The sequence below is a fragment of the Balaenoptera physalus genome (assembly GCF_965194825.1).
Source record: "Balaenoptera physalus genome assembly, chromosome: 1".
NCBI classification, from domain to species: Eukaryota; Metazoa; Chordata; class Mammalia; order Artiodactyla; family Balaenopteridae; genus Balaenoptera; species Balaenoptera physalus.
In genome coordinates this window covers 47561365-47584590 of record NC_138882.1, presented here as the reverse complement: position 1 = coordinate 47584590, position 23226 = coordinate 47561365, and the positions used below count along the sequence as shown (strand labels likewise).

Below are 23226 nucleotides of genomic sequence, written 5' to 3'. Positions count from 1 at the left end.
CCTTGAATGTTGGCCCAGCAGGGAGGGGTGTATAGCCTTTACCCTGTAGTTCAGAGGATTAGAGTTCACAGGCCATATCCAGCCTACCTCCTGTTTTTACATTTTTAAATGGTTGCAAAAGAAACAAAAGAAGAGGAATGTTGTGATGTGAGGCAGTTATTTGAAATTAAAATTTTAATATCCATTAATAAAGTTGTACTGGAACACAGCCATTCACTTCCCTCTTATTTACGGCTGCTTTCGTGCTTTAAAGACAGAATTGAGTAGTTGCAACAGCGACTCGTCCTGTAGAGAAAATATTCGCTGACTTTTGCTGTAGACTAGGGGATTTCCTTGAACGTTTATCATCAGGGAGGGTGAAGTTGACAGCAAAATAAGTATTTTGCCAATGAGGAAATTGAGGTTTAGAGAAGTGTTATAACTAGTCAGTGATAGAGTTTGGAATGAAACTCAGGTCTGCCTGACTCTAAGCCTAAGCTCTGAAGGTGGTCGTATAATGTTGGACAGGTCATGTAAACTCTGGAAGCCTGTTTCCTCACTTGAAAGACAGATGATTTCTGAGGTCCTTTTAAATCTCAGAATGGGTTGGTCCTGTTACATTAAAACCTTTGATTCAAGAAAAAGAAAAAAACCTTTAATTCAGAATACTCATCAGTTAATGAGATGTTTTTCTTTGCTATGTAGAAAACAAAACAGTTACTGCCTCTCTTTACATTTTCTGATCAATGATCAGTGTGTATGAAGTTCCTCGCTCTGTGGATATCTTTCTCACGTATGGCACATACACACCATGGCTGGTGGTTTGGATTAGAAAGTTCAGGCTCAGAATATCAGCTATGGAATTGACTTTTTAATGATTAAAGGAATCTTGTTAAACATATTGCATTTTTTTTCTTGCTGTTTATAAAACCCCTACGGCTTAAGTTAATATTTGAATAATTCCCATCTCAATGAATACTTCTGCTTGACCAACTACCTGGATACATCTTTAGGTTTAAAAAAAAAGTACATGTAATAAGCAACTTACCAAGCTAATATTCACCACTTAACCTTCCTCACCTACCGAGAATCAAGTACATCTCCTAGCTAGAGCTACAAGCTTTCGTAAAAGACATTTCAAGGCAGATATAAATTCTTCTTGTGCCTATGGAAGTTATATCTGCCTGGCATATAGATGTCTGAATCTGGAGCATTTTTAATTTAGGAGGTTTTGGCAATTAGAAATCATATTTATATATTTTTGTCAATAATATAACTGCCTATGTCTATTTACTGAAGATGAGATCATTTACAAATGTGTCTTCTTTCATTTCCCTTAGATAAACAGTAAGTTGAGCATGTGTGTGGGTACACACACACACACACACACACACACACACACACACACACACACACACACACACACACACACACACACACATTAATGGGAGGGAGGTGGTAGAGAAGAAATGATTCTTCCCCTGGCCCAGCAGTGGGTTGAGAACAATCAGGAAAACAGAAAACAGTCAGCTTTTGATGTTGCCAGAGCAGGCAAATTCATGTGTTTGAGGCATGCAAAGCTAAACAGCCTCAATCTGTACACCAGTAAGGGTGTGAGGGGGGATGTGTCAGTTTGTAAACTCTGGTCATTAAGTCAGTACCCTCTGACATTTGCCATAGAACAACATGGTACATGTCTTTACTTTGAATAATCAGAGCCTACCTCTACAAGGAAGCCAGTAAATCATGGGGATTTAAAGCTGTTCACTTCCCAAGCTCTGCCCTCACGAGCTTCCCTCTCTCCCCCAGCTATGCCCTCTCCTGTGAGATCGAAGCGTCTGCCGATGCCAGTGCCACCTCGCCCAAGCCTCGGAAGAGCATGGTGAAGAGGCTCAGCCTGTGAGTGCCACCCTGGGGTCCTGGGACCCCAAGGGGGTCCCGTCTGAGTTGGGGAGGGGAAGGGTATTCAACAAAGTTCCCCTGAGCCAATTCACTCACTCGTTAAACAGTTTATCTTTCTGTCATGAATTCAGTAGGTTTTCTAAATCCACTCATTCTTCCCCACTGTTCTCTCTCTGGTCTGAACCACCATCATCTCCTGCCTGGACCACTCCAGCAACATCCTTCCTGGCTTCCGGCCCCACCCTTGCTCCAGCAATCTGTTCTCCACCCAGTAGTCTGGTCACGTGTTAAAATGTACGCCAGATTATATCGCTTCCTTGCTTTAAAACTTCTGATGGTCTTATTTTAAGGGAGTCCCAAACTCCTTATCCTGTTTCATTAGGTCCAGCGTGATCTTCCCCTAATCTTCTTACCACCTTCCTCTGGTCCGACACGCCCCCTTGTTCACCAGGACCCAGGCTCACCTCTCTCCCAACCATCCTGCAACCACACCAGGCTCGTTCCGCGCTAGATGCACCAGGTGTTTGCACTAGATGTCCGTGTGGCCTGGCATGTGCTCTCTCTGGGGCTCGCTCCTTCAGATGTTGGCAAAACCATTGCCTCCTGAGAGAGCATCCTGTCTAATGTTGCCGTCTGCCCAGTCAGTCCCAATCATACCGGCTGTCACCTTCATTGGAATGTAAGCCACCGGAGAGCAGGAACCTTGTGCATCGTACTCATGGCTGTTTGCCCAGCTCAGTGCCAGGCGTAGCTAACTCCGTAACACCTGTCTCCCTTTGAGTACAATCCGAAGTCTTTACAGTGGCCCTCAAGACCCTTGAAGACCTGCAGTACCAACTGAACCCCATCTGCCCGTCCCATCGCCGTCTGTCCTCTCACCTTTGCCTCTCACTCTACTCCATGCACTCCGGCCCCCCAGGCCACCCTGCGCACACAAGTCACGCTCATTTTTATTTGCTGTTTCTTCTGCTTAGAACACTGTTCCCCAGATAGCCAAATGGCTCACTCCCTCACCTCCCCCAGATCTTTGTCACCTTCTCGTGAGCCTTCCCTGACCACCTTATTTAATACTACAGCCTGTCCACGTTACCTACCCTTTGGTACACTCTCTCACCCTCAGCTGCTTTGGATTTCTCCATTGCGTTTACCTCTGGCTGATGTGCTCTATGTTGTATGTGTCTGTTTATTATCTAGAATGCAAACTCTATGAAGACGGGCATTTATGTCTGTTTTTTATTCATTGCTAACCCCGGAACCTAGACTGGTGCCTGACACATAGATGATTAATAGATATTTATTGAATGAATAAATTGAGCCATGTGCCAACACTGTTCTGAGAAAAAAATACATGTATTTCTCATCCAATCCACAAAATAACCTAGTAGGTCCTGCTATTATACCAACTTTATAAACCAGGAAAGTAAGGCACAGACAAGGTAAGTAGTATGCTAGTTATTGTAGGATCTGGGCTCAAATCCAAGATTTGGCTCTAGAGCCAAGGTTATAACTCTTTTTACCGTCTTCCTAGTGGAGAAATACTTTCTGAAGGAAGAGGGGAAGGAAAGATGGAATGGGAAGTAAGAAGTGGAGGAGGAGAAAAGATGAGGGAGGGAAGGAAGAAAAGTAGGAGGAGAGAAAGGCTGAGGAGGAAGGAAGGAAAGGAAGAGAGACGTAAGTTTAATTAGACCCTGTGCTTTGATTGTAGCACTTTTATAGAAGAGTCTTAAGAGAACCTAGTCTCTCTCTTGAAGTTGATCTCTTAGACATTAAACTCTGAAAGACATTCGACTAATGAATCTAATGAAAGTCAAAGAGGTTAGTTCAAAGAAACAAGGTTATCATTTGATTAATAAATTTGTTCTTCCGTTTTGAAAACGTATACCTGTATCTGGTCCTTTGGGTGACACACCACGGGTGAGCAAGAACGGTGACTAGGGAACGTTGAACATTTTTCATGGCAGGGTGGGCTTGGGAGCCACACTGACCTGACAGATCCCAGCGGCACCAGTTACTTGTTGTGTGAACTTCTGTTTCGTCATATGTGAGACGAGGATAATACTGTTCACCTCAGTGAGTTGTTGTCAGGACTAGTGGGGTTGTAATACTCCTAAAACTTCTAGCTCTCAGTGGGTGCCCGAAAAGAATTTTTTTAAACAAAACAACTTTGTTACAATCTTTTTGAGTCTTTTTTTTGTGGGAGGGTGGTGGTCAGGATTCTGACTGTTGCTATGGGTTTTGGTACTTCCCATCACTTCTCTCCACCTGCCTCAGTGAGTCCTACTGAGGCATGGAGGCACGGATGGCCCATGAACCTGATAGTGTCAGATTCCCATCGTAACACATGGCAGCATGAGCTTCCTCCGTCACGAGCTGCTCACCTTTCTACCTGATATCACGTGATACCAGGCATTTGAGGATTAGGTTGGAACATGTGATTTTATAGAAAGCATTTTGAAGGTCGTCCTGATGTCTGGCCATACCTCTCTCTTTGTCCAGATGCCTACCCGGCCCCTCAAGAACACTAGACTTCTGACCTTCTGGATTCACCTCTGTGGAATTTTCTGTAGTATCTTGCTATCTTTTCCTTGCTGCAGTTATGGGGGAGAATGAACTCTCTTTTAAGATAAGCCAGGGGCCTGACCAAGCCTTGTGAGCTGGTGAGATGGACATGTGCCCAGGGGTTCAGACTCCCTGGTAGAGGAGTCGAGGAATGCAGGGCGTCGTGGTGGTTGTCTCTGCATCAGTAAGAATTGGGCATTTCTGGACTTGCTGTGACAACTGGCGGTCAGCACAGGGAGATGTAATCCCCAGTGCTACTTCCTTTGCCTTCCTGCTTTTCCTGAGGGATGAGGGGAAGGAAAGATGGAATGGGAAGTAAGAAGTGGAGGAGGGGAGAAGATGAGGGAGGGAAGGAAGAAAAGAAGGAGAGAAAGGGTGAGGAGGAAGAAAGGAAAGGAAGACTGATGTCAGTTTAATTAGACCCTGTGCCTGGAAGCGGCCACTGCATGCTCATTTTTATATAACTGCTTCCCTGTGACTCCGAGTATCTGTATTTACTGTGCTGCGTGCTCTAGCGGCTCGGGGTCCTCTCCCAGCACCCACTCTGGCAGCGCGCAGCCTTTGTGAGGATATTCGTGTGAAATCCAGGAGAGGCAGTACTGTCAGGGTGCAGAGTGCTGCACAAAGTGTGGCGGACACTCCGTACATCTCTCTCGTTAGTGAAATCTTGCCGAGATGCTTGAGTTTAACCCTTGGTATCTGCAGTTGAGTTTGAACATTTATTATGAATAGCACAGGTCACATGTCCCCCATCTTATTCCTTGTATATATAAAGGTGTTTGTATAACATTCATTTTCAAAAAATTTTATGATCTTAGCATTTTTTACAGGTGTCGAAAATGTAGTTTTTCCTCTCCCCATGTTTAATCACCCATCATCCAAAGAGATTGGAGAGAATTTTGGAGCCTTAGGGGAAGAGGTGCCTCGTTTGAAGGTCAGAGATGCTTAATGTTGTGCTAGAATTAATCTTTACAAAGCAGAATGACCTCATGGAATTGTACCAATGGAAGAACTTTTAGTCTTTGAACAATTCAGTTCTAAGTTAGAGATTCTCAGTTAATGGGTTAAGGACCACTAATTCACAGCCTTCAAAGGTCTACCTTGTAATTCATGGAGAAGTAAGACAATAGCATTATTTTGTCTTCTGTGAATTGTGGTCAGTTTAGCTGTTCTCCCAAAGCCCCAGTAGTGCTTGGAGGTCCAAGAAAGGAAGTGACGTGGAAAATGGGGCAAGAGATGGTGGGGTGGAGATGAGACAGAACAAAGATGTGCTTTAGGTCTTGGAATTTGAGCTTGTAATTCCCAAAATTATTTAATAAAAAAAAAATCAAGGCCATCTTCATTGTTTCTATTATTTTGTATAGCCAGTGCTTGTTTGGGTTTGGGCCTGTTTGCTAGTTTCTTTACATGCCATTCCTTCTTGCATCTTACAACTTCCTTCCTTGCTGTCTGTTAATGGTAAACAGTCATTGTCTGAGAAAGTCTTTATTTTGCCCTCACTCTTGGAATTATATTAGACGGGTATGGAGTCCAAGGATTACTGTTATTTTCACTCAGCACTTTGAAGATATTATTCGATGTCTTCTGACTTCTGTTGTTGCTTTTGAGATGTCTGATGTCTGTTGAATTCTGTTCCTTTGCATTATGCCCCTGCCCTGTTGCTTTTAAGAACTTCTTTTGTCTTTGATATACCACTGTGCAGGTTAAGTGGGGATTTAGTCTTATTTATCCTATTCAAGATGTGGTTCCTGGATCTGAGGATTCATGTGGTTCATTAGTTCTAGAATCTCCTCAGCCACTGTCTCTTCAGATGTGGTCCCTTTTCCATTCTCTCATTTGTCTTCTTTTGGAATTCTCCCTACATGCAGGCATTTCTTATTCCATTCTGTGTGTCTTTTAACCTCTTATTATTCATGTCTTTATATTTTGATGCTGACCTCTGAGGATTTTCTTCAGACCTATCATCTAGTTTACAATTTTTCTCTTCCACATTTATTTAATCCTTCCACTGAGTTTTTAAATTTAAGTCACTACCTTTTTCACTCTAGAAGTGAAATTGTTTTTGCAAATTATCTTCCTGTCCTTTTGTCAGAGTGTCTTGCTCTTAACTCCCATTTTCAGTTTCTTCTTGTACGTCTTTAATGTTTTTCAACATACTTGTTTTATAGCTTGGCTCATGGTAGATACTCAAATATTTGTTGAATGAATGAATGAATAAATTATTACTTTTTTTCTGACAGTTCTTGTAATCCAAAGTTCTCAGGAGCCTAGATTTGCTGTTTCATTATGCCGGTTGACTCTCTCTTTGGGTGGGTTATTTCCTTGTGTGTATTTTGTAACTTTGTATTGTGAGCTCATCTTTATCAGGGAATTCTCTGCAGCCTATGTTGAAGGTATACTCCTCCAGGAAGTTTGTTGTTGTTGCTGTTGTTTTTTAAATGCTAGTTTCTTCAGAAGGATCACTGGCCTGAGAGTTCCTAGTTCCTAGATCAGCTAAGTAATAGCAGATCTGAGTGAGGTGCCGGCTAAAATCAAACATGATCAGGGGAGACATTTTTCTCCTACCCAAGCTCAGGCCAACAGGTAAATTTCACTGCTGTCTTCCTATGTCAGTAGGAAGATTTTTTTTTTTAGCCCATCTTTTTACTAAGGGTACAGCCCTCTGAGGATCCTGGCTCTTTGTAAAGGATGTCAGTACTAACTGCCCACCTTACATAGACAGAAGCCCTCATCTTTGGACCCTGCGTACGTGTTGAAACCCATGTGCCTAGTTTGCCAGGGTTGGTACCTCCACTCCCCATCCAGAGCAGAATTAGCTTGCATGTTCTGGTTTTCAGTGCACTTTTCATCTCTGGCCTGCAGGGACTTTTCTTACTGTCTTGCAAGCCCAACTTTAAAAAGAATTTTTAATGTTTCTTATCTAGTTGTTTTACAGTGAAGGAGTTTAGGTTATTTCAGTTCACTAGATTGTTGGAAAAGAAGTCTGCCTTCTTGGTTTCTTGTCCAGTGCAGTGCCAGCCTCCTTCTTCTGCCTCCTGGATTTCATTTTATGGTGGGAAGTGATAGGGGTGTGGCCACGGCAATCTGACCCTGCCAAAGTGGTACAGAACTCTCAAAAAATGGAGAACCATTGACCCAGAAAGACCTCAGATTAATATGGCCTTTCATTCAGCTAAGCAATCTGTGTGTTCTTTGAGGTTAGAAATAACCTATTGGGACAAGATGTTTACTATGATCTGTTAGAAACTTTGTAGCAAATGTTGCCCTAAAATAATAATGACAGGGTACACAAGACTGAGAAAACATCAAGGATTCAATTAACACAAAAATACTTGCTTAATCATGGATTCCAGATTTGTAAGAGCCTGAATGCCTGGCATTATGTTTTCTGCAGACTGTTTCTGGGGTCGGACATTATCACCAGTAGCACTCCCACCAAAGAACAGCCCAAGTCCACTGCCAGCGGGAGCTCTGGTGAGAGCATGGACTCCGTCAGTGTGTCATCCTGTGAGTCAAATCACTCAGAGGCGGAGGAGGGCTCCATCACTCCCATGGACACACCTGATGAGGCTCAAAAAAAGGTATATACTTCACCCTTTTCCGTAATTCCTAATGCGGGCACCTGACCTGGTGTTTGCCACACGAGGGATGTCTGTTTTCCAGTTGGTCACTCTACAGCATTTTGCAAGTCGTGTTTTTAAGAGGTGTTAAAAGCAGAGTTCAGTCTGGGGACTCACTCCTTATAGAAACATGTCTAGAAGCGATAAGCCTGTTTGTTGATTCATTGAGCCTTTGAAATATTGTTCCGTTCCCACATCCAGAGGCAACTGAAGGACCGTGACTTGTCACATGAGCTACACTTTATGCAGGAGATGGAGAATTTTCTTGGAGCAAAACGTCAAGAGCCAAAGACGTGTCAGTCTCTCGGTGTCATACCTTGTCTCAGCCAAGGTTTTACCACAATAATGGCGCAGGGCAAACCACTCCAAAACGTAGTGACCTCGAACAGCAACCATTTATCCTCTGTCCTGCATCTGCAGGTTGGGTTGGGCTTGGCCCTAGGCCAGGGGTTTGGTCCAGGTCTGCTCTACCTGCCTCTCGTTATTTTTGGAGTTAGGAGCCATCCAGGGCATGCTCTTATCGCGCTAGATTGGATGAGCAAGAGGGCAGTCCCCATCCTGCAAGCACGTAACAAGGCTTCACTTGGGTTCTGTCTACCAAAATTTGTTGGCCAAAGCGAATCATGTGGCCAAATCCCACGTAAATAAATGAGGTGGGGAACTATACGCCACTTCTCATGGGAGGAACTGTGGCATCTCAGGGCAAAGGGCATGGATGCAGGGGAGGTTGAGGAATTGGTAATAAGGATATAATCTACTGTGTCCCCCAAAAGGGAAAGTGATGAGAGGTGATAAAGGAATTCCCAGAGAGAGTTTTTGTTCTCCATGGCTGCATAAGTAAGTGAAAAGAAAACCAAAGATCCACCTTCATCTTCTATACACACCTGCTTCAGTCTGTTGGTCAAGGAGCTTGGATCAGAGATGTCAGCTTTGATGTGACTAGGGCTTGCACCATTTTTGGGGAGGATCTTGGCTGGCCAGACTTGCTGTGTAAGTGACTTCTGGCCCCTTAGCTTATGCTTAGGCCAGTGAGGTAGAGTGTCGGTAACAATTCCTTCCTTTCATTTGTATCTGCCATTCTGCAAGGGGATGCGTGTGCTGTTTCACGTTGTGTTGTAGGCACCAGCAGCAATCTGGGAACCCTCAGGTGACCCTGTCACAAAATAGCCAATCCAGGAAGGGCTCATTAGACCTGAGATGACTCAGATGCTGCCCTAGCGGGATTTCTCACCTTTTTGCTTTGAAATCTGGAGGCACATCTTTAATGCTCCAAATATTGAAGGAAAGCTCGGCAAACACCCACGGACTGGCTGTTCTCTCAGGCATATCTCCTTAATCAGGGATGGAATCATTTTCCGTGACTTGGCACTCAGCATTGACTTTGTCAAAATCTGGAGTGAGGCCCCATCATTCACATTTTGACAGGTTCTTAAGCTTTGTAGGCCCCATTTCTGATGGTGGACATTGTACAACAGTGACAACTAAGCTATTGCCCACATCTTTGTGGGATTTCTCCCTGTCCAGGAAGGAGGTAGAATCACATTTGCATCTGTTGATGCAGTGGACGTGCACACAGGTCCAGGTCATCCCTTTTAAAACTGTGCAGAAGCCCTGTGTGTGTCCTGTACACACCCCTTGCTGCATCCTTTTTGTCTCCCCCCCTTATCACACTGGCTCTTCAGTTTCTTGCACAAGTCATGAATTTTAATTCTTTGGATGAACATTTTTCAGAGTCACGAATTTCTGTGGGTTTAAAAATGAGTAATTGAACTGGATGCAAGTAGTTGCTGGGCTGCAGAAGCCCCGAATGTTAACTGGAAAGGCCTCAGTTCTGCTCAGTGCTTGGCTGGCCCCAGAGACCTTCACTGCTCCTCCCTACCCTGAGGTCCTGCAGCCCTCCACGCCCACCCTGCCTTTCCCACTGGCTACCCTGTGAGGTCCCTCTTTTGAGTAAAGTGTAATTTGCATTCCTTTTTCTTCATTCCCCTGATCGTGGTTTCTAAACATTTATTTCACATTTGCTCCACACTACTTAAATTCCCAGTAAGAATTTGGGCTCATGAGGTGGTCTGTTTAATGGTGCTATAACCCAGGCATCTTCAAGGCTTTATCTTAAATATAAATGTCATTAAAATAATGGGAAAAAATCTAACAAAAGGAAAAGGATTTATGTGGAGGAAAGGGAAGGGGAAAAAATTGAACCAGTAATTGGAAAGTGGACCCTCTTGGCTACTGTGTGGTGTACCTGCAAGCAAAGTCAGGCTGTTAAAATTATCCACCACCAGTTAGCCCTCAAATTGAGCCACTAAGTTGATTCACTTGGGAAGCTAAGAAAAAAAAATGTAACTAAACAATATTATGATAAAGCCTCAGTTAGACTCCTACATTACTGGAGTTGTCACATCATCTTGCTGACTCTATTAAACTAATGATGCAGTCAAATTTAATGTACGGTTATTTAATGTACAGTTATGCCACAGGAAAGGGAAGTCATAGGAAATAAAATAGAGGAGACTCCATTTTACTTGGAAGCCAGATAATCAGAAAGCTAAATTTCTGTACTTTGTTTCCATGGGAAGGTAGATGGGTATGAAAGAAATTAGTAAATTATTTATTTTTTAAATGACTTCCAGATTATTTTATTGGATTAATGTGGTATAATTTAGCTCAGCTCATTTTGAGAAATTATTTGTAATTTTCTATAAATAGAATTGATATTTCAAATGATTCAATTAATGATATTTTTGGACCACCACCTAATGAGTTGGGGACATCCTATTTCTTTGGTATTTGGTGTTGCACATATAAGAACCCTGTCGTTAATCAGAAAAACACATTAACTCTAGTACCTCATTCCTTAATTATCCTTGGTGTACAACATGAAAATGTGTACAGCTGGTTCTGGAAGCAAATGTGGTTAAGTGGTGGAGCCTCTCATAGGCTGTGTTCCCTTGGGCAAGTCACTCTCTTTCTCTGAATCGTGTTTCCCTCATATTTCTAATGCTCTGAATTTTGTTCACAAGCTAGTTGGGAGACCAAAATGAGATAAGATGTCTGAAAGCTCATCACAAACCTCACAGCCTCACAGAGCTGAGCAGCCCTGGGGCAGTGGTGCGCTGTGTTCATTCACCACATTCTCATTGGCTACAGACTGGGCCTTGGCTGCACCCTTGCTCTGTGAACCTGGCCGTGGAAGTCAGGAAACTTGAGAGCACAGCCTGATGGTGCTGTCAACAGCTGTGGCCTCAGGTTCCTCAGCAGTAGAGAGGGATTGGGGCCAGGCCATCTCCAGGTGCCTTTCCAGGGCCTCATGTTCCCTGCAGAGCTGGATAATCTGTGGTCCTCATCTTAGAAACTTCTAAAAATATAGCCATTTCTCTCCTGCTCCAAAATCTGACAGTGAAGCGGACTCACAACAGAAAGGATCTCTGCGGGCAGGTCAAGCATCCTTCCTGCTCAAGGCAGTAGGACTGGGCTTTCTTTCTGCCCGGTAAGCTTCGGGCTTCCTTCACAAGCCCATATTGCCTCTAGTTTCTGGTATTTGCTGCCACCTGCTGGTGAACCGCCTTCAGAGCAGCTAAAAGCTAGGGAAATGAGAGGACCACCTTGCCTCCCATGATGCAGAGTGCTTCGGCTGAGCACTGAGTCACTGACAGGCGTCTGCCATGGGGGTGCTTCCACCAGACATAAGACGCACGTGTGCTGTGGGCTGCTGTGGAGGAAGTAACGGAAGTTTATTAGTCTCAACATCGACCTCTGCTTTGACGCTTGGGAAGCACACCGTTGGCCAAGGTTCTAACAGTTCTGTTTCCTTCTGGGGTGTGTTTACCCTTCCAGCTCTCCGAGTCCTCCTCCTCCTGTTCCTCCATCCACTCTATGGACACAACTTCCTCAGGGATGTCGTCCTTGATGAACCCCCTCTCCTCCCCTCCGCCCTGCAGCAACAACAACCCGAAAATCCACAAGCGCTCTGTCTCTGTGACATCCATTACCTCGACAGTGCTGCCCCCCGTTTACAACCAACAGAACGAAGACACCTGCATAATCCGCATCAGCATAGAGGACAACAATGGCAACATGTACAAGAGCATCATGGTAAGGCGCTCAGACCGACACCCGAGTACTCACGTGCCGTGTCAGCACGTATACGTGCATTCACACAAAATGAGTATGTGCCACATGAATGAATGCGAAAATCTCCCTGGATATAGACTAATAATATATAAAAATCTGCATATCAGCAGTGCGTATAGGATATAATTTTTACGTCTTAAAAGTTGCTAAACCTTATTCATCCAGGTCAGTTATCACCCTCTTCAAAACTCTCAGTTGAGATGACTACATGAATGTATCCCAGGAAAGATCCCACTGCTGCACGCCTCCTTGCAGGTCTTCCTGGGGATTAACGTGTCTGCATTTATCATTGGATTGCCGTGCATTCTTAGCAATGTCCTCGGTGGCGGCAAAGTTTTATCCTTTAGTCACTTGGACTCAGACTTAGTAAAGTGGATGATCAAGCTGGACATACAGTTTGCGTCCACGAGGAACTATGCTTATAAATAAATGAGACTGACCTTTTTGAGCTTCCTATGAAAACTCTGTTTCTGAGCACAGTTCCAAAAATGTGTTGAATAATGGCAGTCTTTTGGGAATACATACAGAGCCTCTCCTGGTAATAACCTTGGGTGTGTAAGGTCTGGTGTGTTTATTACAAGAATAGACTCCTTATCTTAAAGGCCGTATCATGTATTGAAAAGCAGACTCTCCTTTGCAGTAAAATCCCACAGTAAAATGTAAATCTCGCGTCTCTTTGCATCTTCATGACTTGCCTTCTTCGAGCCACACTGACTGCTTATAAGCTCAGCTTTGAATATGATGTAAGTGTTAAGGAGGCACTGTCTTTTAACATCTAAAGAAAAGCTTTACTAAAGCATTCACTAAATCAGCAAAATATTTCTTGAACATTAGTTGTGTACTAGTCATTGGACCAGGCTTTGGGAACAGGGAGGTGAGTGAGACATTTCTGTCTTTGAGGAACTTATAATCAAAAAGGAGATCATAAAGCATTTTTCAAAATGTATTAAATACTTTAATAGAGGTCAGATCAGATTGTAAAGGGCCTGCGGGCCTCATGAAGGAGTTTGCGTTAATCTTGCAGTAGAGTCTTATCGCAGGCTTTTAGGTGGCGATCAGATTTGTTCTTTAGAGAAGTAGCTGGCATTGTGGAGACCTGATTCAGAAGTGCAGGGGGAGTAGATTGGAGGTGGCGGAGCGAGTTAGAAGCTGCCATTATATTCCATGTAGGACGTGTTAAGGGTTTGAATGACGGTCGTGTGGCTGGAGATGGTATGGAGTTTTGCAAGATTTTTCTAAGTTAGAATTATGGAATTCATCCATTTAGTTATGAACTTTTTGGTTACTGTTCTGGGGGAGTGGAAGAGGGAGGACGAAAGGTTGTCCAGGCAGCCGGATGGTTGGTGGTCCCGTCAAGTGCAGTGTAAACTACTGGAGCAGGGGGTTTGGGGTGCACTTACATCCAAGGTCACCATAGGACATCCAAATGGCATCACCTAGTAGATGGTGAGAAACACAGGTTGGTGCAAGGCTGGTGCTGGGGTCGAACACTGGGAACTGTCCAGCTCTACCAGCTGGATGCAGTCCTGCAGCGAGTGAGGAAGGGCTGAGGCGGAGCCCACGTGGTAGTGAGGGAGGGGTGATACGGGAGTGTCCGAGAGGAAGGGGCGCCACCAGGCAGCCAAGGTCATCAGCCGTATTATTGTATTTTCAGGCTGGTTTAATCACATGGCTTCTCTCACATATGCCAGCCAGGGGAGTAAGTGCCAGCTGTGTAACTACGGTGTCTCTGAACGAAAAGGAACCGAGAACTGAACACGCAGCAATGTGGATAAATCTCTGAAACACCATGTTGAGCCAAAGAAATCAGATATCCCGCATCCTGCAGGAGTCCGATCTTTCAAAAACAGGCCCAACCTGTGGCGTTAGAAAACTAAGCTCAGGGAAGGGCACAGGGAATGTTTCTCATTCCTATTTAAGGCGTATGAGGGTGACACCCAAGCATCGCTCAGTATCGTAACCACCAGCCACACGTGGTGGTTGAGCATTTGAAATAGGCAAAGTCCAAATTGAGATATGCTGTAAGTGTGAAGTACACACCAGGTATTTGAAGTCTTGGTACAAAAAAATAACAATAATGAGAAGGTAAAATATCTTATTAACAATTTTGTATTGAGTTTATGCTGATACAATATTTTGGATGTATTGGCTTAAGTAAAATATTAAAATTTCCCTTTTGAAAACAATTTAAATGTGGCTACTAGGTATTTAAAATTACAGATGAGGGACTTCCCTGGTGGTCCAGTGGTTAAGACTTCGCCTTCCAATGCAGGGGGTGTGGGTTCGATCCCTGGTCGGGGAGCTGAGCTCCCACGTGCCTCGTGGCCAGAAAAAAACAAAAAACATAAAACAGAAGCAATATTGTAACAAATTCAATAAAGACTTTAAAAATGGTCCACATTAAAAAAAATCTAAAAAAATAAATAAATAAAAATAAAATAAAATAAATAAATTAATTAAATTACAGATGAGGCTTGAATTATATGTATCTACTGGCCAGTGCTGGTTCAGGATATCAGCGTAAGGCTGCACAGCTGAGCTGTTAGTATTGTCTGTGATCATCAATTCCCCGCAGTAGCGTTTATGGTACAAAGTGACAGACTCTCAAGGAAAGCCCTTGGCCAGCCCATCCTTGTTTGGACACACCTGGGGAGGTTTAAGGTAAAATAAGGGTGGCCTGGTGTTCTCCTTAGGTAGGTTTAAAGTTGATAACATTAACCACCTTAACCCAACAACCATCCCCCAAGTTGGTGTCCTTTCTCCTCTGGCTTTTTATGCTCCTGGACCAGTTTGATCCAGCTGCAGGAGTACTTCCTTTAGACTCTAAAAAATGTATTTTTCTCCTTTAGAATTTTGTATGCATCTGTTTCTCCCTTGTATAAGGAGGTGCTAGATGTTTTGGTAACAGACCCTTGAGCACGGTCTTTGTCACTTACAGGGACCCCATTGTAATGCATATTGTTTCCTGAATCACAAATACAGCTGCTGCCCCAGGTCGGAGGGAGGCCTGTGGGCCCAGACATCCTTGGGCTCACAATGACAGTTTCTTGGAAAAAATCAGACTACTACGTCGTCTCTTCTTTTTTTTGGCTGTCTCTCTCCTCTTACCTCTTGGTGAGAACAGGTTTTATTTTTAAGTAAGAATAATCTGTGTTTCATTTTGCTTTCTTTCAAATTTAAAGAAATCACCCAAGGGATAGTACATAAGTCAGCCCCCTTTTCCTATTGCCCTGAGCATCCTGAAGATAGTTGGCTGATGGGCAGAGATGAAGGGGAGAATTGGGGTGAGAGGAGGCTTAACTTGTACTTTAAAAAATGTTAGATTTATTATTTTTAAACACTTAGAAGCTCATTTTTATTGAAGCGTAATTTACATATAATTACATACATAGATCTGAAGTGTTCAGTTCTTTGGGTTTTTATAACTATAACAATATATATGTGTACATATAGTTACATATGTATACTTCTGTTATATAACCACCACCCCAAGTCTAGATACATAACAGTTTTTATCCCCCCACCCCCGTCCAAAATTCCCTTATGCCCCTTCAATCCTGCTTTAACCTTAGTTGAAGGTAAGGTTAGCTAGTTTTCTAACCCCACAGATTGATTTGGCCTGCTTCTGAAAGAACAGACTCCTGCAGCGTGTCACCTTCTGTGTCTGCTTTCTCTGACTCGCCCGTGATGTTTGTGAGATGCATCACGTTGTCGCACGTTTCAGTTCTCAGCTCCTTCTAGCTGCTCTTATCTTATCTTATCTGAGTCGCACTCTTGTCCTGAACACACTACACTGTCTTCAGCCTCCCCTGTTCTCCTATTGATGGAGATTCAGGTTGATGCCACTTTGGGGCTGTTATGAATAAATCTGCTATGAACGTTTGTGTACAAGTCCTTTCGTGGACCTGATGCTTGTATTTTTCTTGGTAGATACCTGGTGGGGGGGATTCCTGGGTTGTAGAGTCACTTGTGCTTTTTGAAATGGTCAGTGTGCAGAACCGTGGCCGTTCTGACCCACAGGTTGTAACCAGTGCTCAACAGGTGAGGATAATTTTGGCCCAGGACTGAAAACGCTGTGCATTTTTCACAACTCCCTCATATATATTCTTCCATCGGAACCTCCATTGGAAGTGGCAAGGCACCCAGTCTCTCTGTTTTGATGGGGTAAGACACTGTGGCTCTGAGAGAGCAGGTGACCGAGAGAAAAGATGACCTGTTATGTGAGGATGGAGCCAGGACTGGAACTTAGGAGTGCTGGCTCTTGGTCCTTCCTCATTCCACCTGGCCATTTCTCCCGGGAAAGCACAAGACAGCAAGGATAAGGTCAGCACAACTGTTCCAGGAGACATGAAGCTAAATGCTTTCCACACCCTTTCATTGTCTTTCCAGTTGACGAGCCAGGATAAAACTCCTGCCGTGATCCAGAGGGCGATGTTGAAGCACAATCTGGACTCGGACCCGGCTGAGGAGTACGAGCTGGTGCAGGTCATCTCGGAGGACAAAGGTAGGCGCGTGTTCCTTCTCAAGGCAGATTGCCCCAGTGTGAGAAGATGGGAAATGGATACAATGTCTTTTTGAAATGGAACCAAGTGAGGGTTTTTAATCACGCTAGGGTGGAGTTGCCGGGAACCGTGCCATCACCTCCCTTGTAGAATTAAGCGTCTCAGGCTGGTCCTCCAGCAACCCTTGTTGCTTTCTGCGGTTTTGCCGAGCGTTCCTCCCGCCCGTTCTCTGTAAACTTCTCCTCAAGCCTTCTTGTAGGAAGAGGTCCCTCCCTGTGTCAGGAGTTGGGGGATGGGCGGGGTCTGTTGGCTCTTTGCCGATGGCCATGCACCTCCATTAACCAATAATGTGTGTCCAGGTCGTGCGTGACCCTGAAATGTCACAGTTCCTGCGATAATTTCTCATGGTTTCAGTTAACCGTTTATGAGAGTCTGACCTTCAGCTGATCCTTATTCATGATTGATCTTCATGCGCCAGGATTGGAAGGTTCTTTACCTCACACTTATTGAGGCAAAGAACTGGTGACTATGAAATGCTCCAGTTTGCCTAGGAATCCATTAGTTGAAGAAATCCCTTTTATGAAAACTCCGGGCACATAATCCCCCTGCACGTATCGCTTTGCTAATCTGAATTGGGGTTGTATTTGTTGAGGGGGAGGCGGCGAGCTGGTAGGTAACTCCTCTATGACTCAGGCAGACTGAGTCTCTTTTCCAAGTGCAGAAGGAACAGCCAATACTGTTGACGGAGGCCAACCCTGTCTGCCGACAGACCCAGCACAGACCAGTGCAAGTGTCTCAAGGGAGGGCAGTTCCCCAACAAGCATTCCCCCTAGAAAGGAAAAGAAGAATTATACAAGGCGGGGGTGATGGAAGGGAGCAGTTATTCATACTCCATTTGACCAACAAATCACCCAGGGCTGTATCTCGGGCCCCGACGAGAGTAGGCGAAGTTAGAGTCGTACCTTTTCTTAGCAATGAAAAACTATAGCCTCTGAGAAAATTCTTGGAAGTTTTCTTTCATCCAGCTGAGCCCTAGGTCGTGGGGCAAACCTTTCTCAGTTTCATCTTTTAATGTAGTTACTGTTAAAAGTCCAAGCCTGAAAAGTGGTCTCTTGGGTTTTACCGTGTCGTCCACAAACCAACACGCCAAGGTGAGGCCAGTGGGTGTGAAGGTCCAGGAGTTCCGGAGTGCAGCTGGGGCCCAGCTTCACCAGCTGTGTGGTGGCAGGTGGGCTGCTTGACGTCCCTGGGCCTTGGTCCTTAATTAGTTAAATGGCGACAATACCCTACTGGTTCCTTGTGCATCATGGGTGATTGTGACAGGAAGTAATGCACCCGAAAGTGTACCGTATTGGAGATATGTTGATATATAGCTGTGAGGTAGGTTGTTACTGACCCAGGAATATGTGGGCAGGAGACGGGGGACACTTTAAGGGAGTTATCCTTTATGGAACATTTGTGCAAAATATAGCAGAGTCACGCAGAAACTGATTGCATCAGTCGTGCTGTGGAATCTCAGTGGTCAAAGTTAACATAAGGTCGACTTAATCCAGTTCTGCAGGCAGACACCTCTCCTGGTTGCCTCCGTCACTCCACGGCCACAAAGCAAGGCTTGCACATTTTACCTTTTTATTCCCTGTTAGTTTTTTAAGATATCCATTACCCCTGAGTGCTAAAGAGTATATACCTTCTTTTAAAAATAAAAATGAATTCAAATCACTTTGCTCAATAACTTCGTACTATGCTTGGAATAATCCTTGTTCAAAAATTGCAGCTATCTATATAGGTGGGGATCACTGCAGTAGGCAATGGTTTAAATGTTAAGAGATAGATACTATCTTATTTGGTTGCCCTTTAATATTAAAATGCAAGTTCTTAAGGCAGCAAGGCCTCAAATGGTGTAACATACTGGTTTGATTTGGGATTATTAAAAAATATTTTGATATTCCAAGTAAAGAGTTCTGGAAAATGGTGTAGATTTTCTGCCTTTTTCCCGTGTTATTGGATTCGCTTAGTCTCTGTGAAAAACTGCATTGTGGAGTGGAAAATGGACTGCGGGAGGCTGGAAACCCGGGTTCGGGTCCCCGTTCTGCCCCTGACTAGCTGTGCTCTTGGGAATGTCTTTTAACTCCTGTAGGCCTCTGCTTCCTACTGCACTTCCTTCCAGCTAAAACATACTGCATTTGCGCATTTTGTTCGTGGCTTGAATTTCTAAGATTGGATTCGCACTTAGGTTTTTTAAATCGGGATTGGGAAATTGTTGGAACCAATTTGCGGGGAGGGAGTGGTGGTCATTGTCTGGTTCCGTTTGCATTCCAGGGACAAAGGGCCATAGTCCCAGCCGTGTGTCTGAGCAGAATTTCCACCTGCCACGGTCAGTGCTGGGCTGACCTACACGAGCTGACTACCTTCTCTTTCCTCATCTTTTTTAGAACTCGTGATCCCAGACTCGGCAAATGTCTTCTATGCCATGAACAGCCAAGTGAACTTTGACTTCATCTTACGCAAAAAGAACTCTGTGGAAGAGCAAGTAAAACTACGTAGCCGGACCAGCCTGACGTTGCCCAGGACAGCCAAACGGGGCTGCTGGAGCAACAGACACAGCAAAATCACCCTCTGAAGGGAGAGACCAGTGGCCCCTTGCTTGCCAAAGGCAGGGTGGGGCTGAGAACAGGCCGTGGTGATTGCAGCTACCACCCAGTGTTAGAGGATCATTGGTGAGGTGGACAGATATTTATTGAGTACCTCTGGTGTGCAAGGCACTATGATAGGCATCGTGGGGAAATCGGAGATGAACTTGACACGAAAAGGATGATTCTCTTTGACCTATCTAAGACCGAAATGCAAAATTACCCACATTTATAAATATATATGTATGTACACATATTTGGTATGTGTGTGTATATATATAAATATGAGGGACTTATGGGATATTCTGGACTATGGAGAAACAAATTTGCACAATGGCCTGGGAAGTCGAGGTCACTTTTTACAGGGAAATAGAAGGAACTGAGAACCTCGTCTCATACCTTCCAAGTAAACAGAATCAACCCTAGGAATACAGAGTGTCCTTTGTGCCAGTATTATAAGCAGCCCAAACTATTTTTATAAAGGGAGAGGATTACTTTCTCAATCAAGTGCCACCAGAAAAGAACAACCGCAGAGGCGGGAACTGCCACAGGCTGAATGAAAGGCCACCTCGGAAAGGGTTTGGATGAGCCAGTGGCTTTGACCTCTGCTTGCATCGGCCAAGTTCTGCTACCCCAGGGAGGGCGAGGAGCAGCTTTGGAGGCCTGTCTGAGCCACTGGTCCAGCCGTTGTGACACCTCTGGAGGCAACACAAAGCCCATTTTGATTTCTGGCAACTGCATTGTTTGTTTCCCCCCCTGAAGAACATATCACAATCATTCTTGCACATACAGCCATGTTCTTTGGTAACTTATCAGCCAGAAAGGAAAGCGCAAAAGGATGATGGCTCATGTGGACTGATCCGTCTCGGAATGCCGCTACTTCATTGTTTTTTTCTGATTGCTTTTTGCATGTGAAACTACATGTCTGCAGTCTTTTGCCATCTGGATCGCAGTACCTCTATATTACGTGCAATGTGTTCCTCAGGTGTAGAAATTCCTACTGCGATTGACTGTAACTGATGATTTTGAGCCTGTGAAAGATTTCTGAACAGCGATTGCTCTGTGAATAGCCCCTCGGAAGATGTTCACTGCTGAGAGCAGTGTCCTGTTTTACTTACTGACTTTTATAGCCTTCCTGTGCCTAGTGATGGGGAAAGAAATGGGGCTCCGTATGTTATCCAGCTCGTTTCTAAAGAGGTACATTCTTCCAGATGGAATCAATAACTTTTTTTTTTTTCAGGTTTCCACCCTTGGTATCACAGTATCACTGTTAAGTGACACTTTTGTCTCCAGTACCACCATCATCCTCTCCCTTCCAAATCTGAGCTGTGGCTGGGGTTTGAACTACAAAGCCATACGTGGGATGTTGACGCGTTTAAGAAGCACTTTCAGAATGTTGTCCTTTTTAAGAAGAAAATTCTCAAAATACCAGTTTTTATTCCAAAAATAAAGAATGAACCCAGATATGAAGTGCAGATTGTAATGTGGAGCTTTTTTTTTTTTTTCTACCCTGTAAGACAGCTCCCAAAGGTTATGTGTGATTTATGTTACATAAATAGCCATATGAAATCTGCAAGAAACCCCAGGGTAAGTCTAGAGATTTGTGGCGGTGGACCAAAGAATGAAAATGAGCCAGGAAGGCCTCAGATTTCCTTTAGGTCTTTCTAGATCAGACCGAATTGTAAAGACTGACTGGTTTCAACTAGTTGAAAAGCACTTTTTTTTCTGTTTGCGAGGCTGGTTCGATTTGTGCTTCTGTGCGTGGAGGAGGGATGGCCAGGGTGCTAGACATCATGGGGATTGAAGGAAACGTAGCCTCAGCCTGAATTTCTTGGTTGGAAGGTCAAAAAGAAAATGTAGAACTGTTGGCCTGGTTTAGGGCGCGGCTACCAAGACAGACATACGTGTTGTGCCCATGTGCTCGCCTTGTGTATTTATACTGTATATGTAGAGTCTAGATTTATATACTGCAATGTAAAATATATATATATTTTTTTCTTTTTTAAAAAAGACAATGGAAGTTACAAGTAGATAAAACATAGCCTCATTTATTTAATGCCACTTTAAATGTCTTAAATTTGTTTCCTGGTGGCCAGCCGGGCTAATACTTCTAGCTGCTCGCATGCTTGTCTTTCTGCATCTCCATCATCTGTTTACCTTTTGGTCAAATTAATAAACTGGTTTGGGACTTGGTTGGCATGTGCGGCCAGACCCAAAGGGATTGTATCTGGAGTATTAATCTGGTGGATCTGGGTTCTAGGTATGTCAAGGAGCTTTTTGGAAGCCCATGCTGGTTCAGTTGGAGGGAGCAGAGGGAAAGCCAGTGGCACAGTTAGGAGGGACCCTCTCCACTGGCAAGTGTCGTGCGCATTTTTTAGGGGAAAGAATGACGTCTTAGGAAACTGCCATCAGAGGTGATGCCTTGCTGGACAGCATTCTTAGGAGTAGTTTGGCTGGGGACACTTTGTATAAAATCAAACAGAGTTGGGATCCAAGGCAGTACTTTGCCTTCTTTTTTGACAGCCTTTCCTGAGTCTCCAATTGCTACCATCTGCACAATTCTTGAAACCATCCACGGTGCTCCGGAAGCCGGGAGGGCCTCTGTGGAGGAAGGAAACAAGGTCTTCCCAAAAGGCAGCTTCATTCAACAGATGCAAGTTGTCATTCTGTCACATTGTTTCCCAAAAAAAAGGGGATTCCTAAATGGATCCAAATTATCAAGTTTTCTGGGTCCTTGTAGGATAGTGGAGAAAGCCAAGTAGGTGTTTTAATAATCGATAATATGGGCAAGAAAAAAAGGGATTTCTATGTCTGGCACTAGGTGACTATGTTTTCAACATCATTTGAGAAAATGGGTTCCCTTGTTTTGCCTCCTTGTAGAAGCAGCTTGGTGAGATTTTGCCTGAAGGAATAATGTCTTAAAATTTCCTTCTTTGGAGCCTTTTCAAATTTGTCATGCAGCACAGGACCATTAGAGGCATACAGTATTGCCCCGTGTCCCAGTTTTAGTGGTATCGAGAAGTTTCCCTGACGTCAACCCTCTTTTTCTACAGGGCTGCCGTAATGGCACCAGTTACAACCTGTATCCACAGTTCCACTATGAGAAGTTATTTCCGTCATGTTTTGCATTACCGTTTCCCCTAGGATCTCTGTTAAAATGAAATAATTCTGGAAGGGATTATTAGGCTAGCCTAGGCTAAAGTAACAAACCATGAAATCTCAGTAACTTACTTAAGATATGACACGTTGAAAACTGAACTAGGTATTGCAAATCGGGCAGCTCTCCTTAGCGGCTCCAAGGATCCAGGCAGCTTCCATCTTGCAACTCCGCCATCTCAGATTTTTCCTTCAACTCCCAGTGACGGTAGAGAGAACTCACAACTCTTCCTGACTGCCTTAGACGAAAGGGACCACATCACTTCCATTCACAGTGCATTGGCCAGTCTATGGCCCCAATCTAAACACAGGGGAGGTGGGGAAATGGAGGAGGACAACTGGAGTAGACGAGCATTTCCGTCCCCCGCACAAAGGAGTTCTGTCTTCTCACTAGGGTGCATGACTTTGTTCATCTTCCCACATTCTCCGAAAAGTGTTTGGAGGAGATGGCAGTGAAGACTTGAGATGGGGGCTGCACAGAGCAAAGGAAGGGTTGAAGAAAGAGAGGTGCTCAAAGGAGGAGAAAAAACAAGAGTAATTTAATTTTGTTTAGAATTAGCCTTATAGAATTTATTTCTAACATGCGGTCGCCACCAGTTTACATGCTTCTAATGTGGTCCCTACTTTGACTAAACTAGGAGCTACTTTACAGACGTAGTTGTATGTCAAATTAAAAAAAAAAAAATCTAGGAAATTTAAAGTGTTTACACATAAACTGCGAGATTCAAATAGAAGCCAGACAAA

At 44.1% G+C, this 23226-nt stretch overlaps 1 protein-coding gene across 5 annotated transcripts in view; it reads left to right on the top strand.

The window, feature by feature from the left end:
- Positions 1-21552, top strand: part of RGL1 (ral guanine nucleotide dissociation stimulator like 1) — a 281027-nt gene extending 259475 nt beyond the window's left edge. For all 5 annotated transcript variants that reach the window (XM_082472912.1, XM_082472911.1, XM_082472913.1 and 2 more), the window contains 5 exons: positions 1789-1878; positions 7835-8021; positions 11898-12155; positions 16584-16698; positions 19129-21552. In XM_082472912.1, the coding sequence (XP_082329038.1) occupies positions 1789-1878; positions 7835-8021; positions 11898-12155; positions 16584-16698; positions 19129-19316 (838 nt within the window). In that variant the 3' untranslated portion in view covers positions 19317-21552. The remainder of the gene's footprint in view (positions 1-1788; positions 1879-7834; positions 8022-11897; positions 12156-16583; positions 16699-19128) is intronic.
- The last annotated feature ends 1674 nt before the right edge of the window (positions 21553-23226 follow it).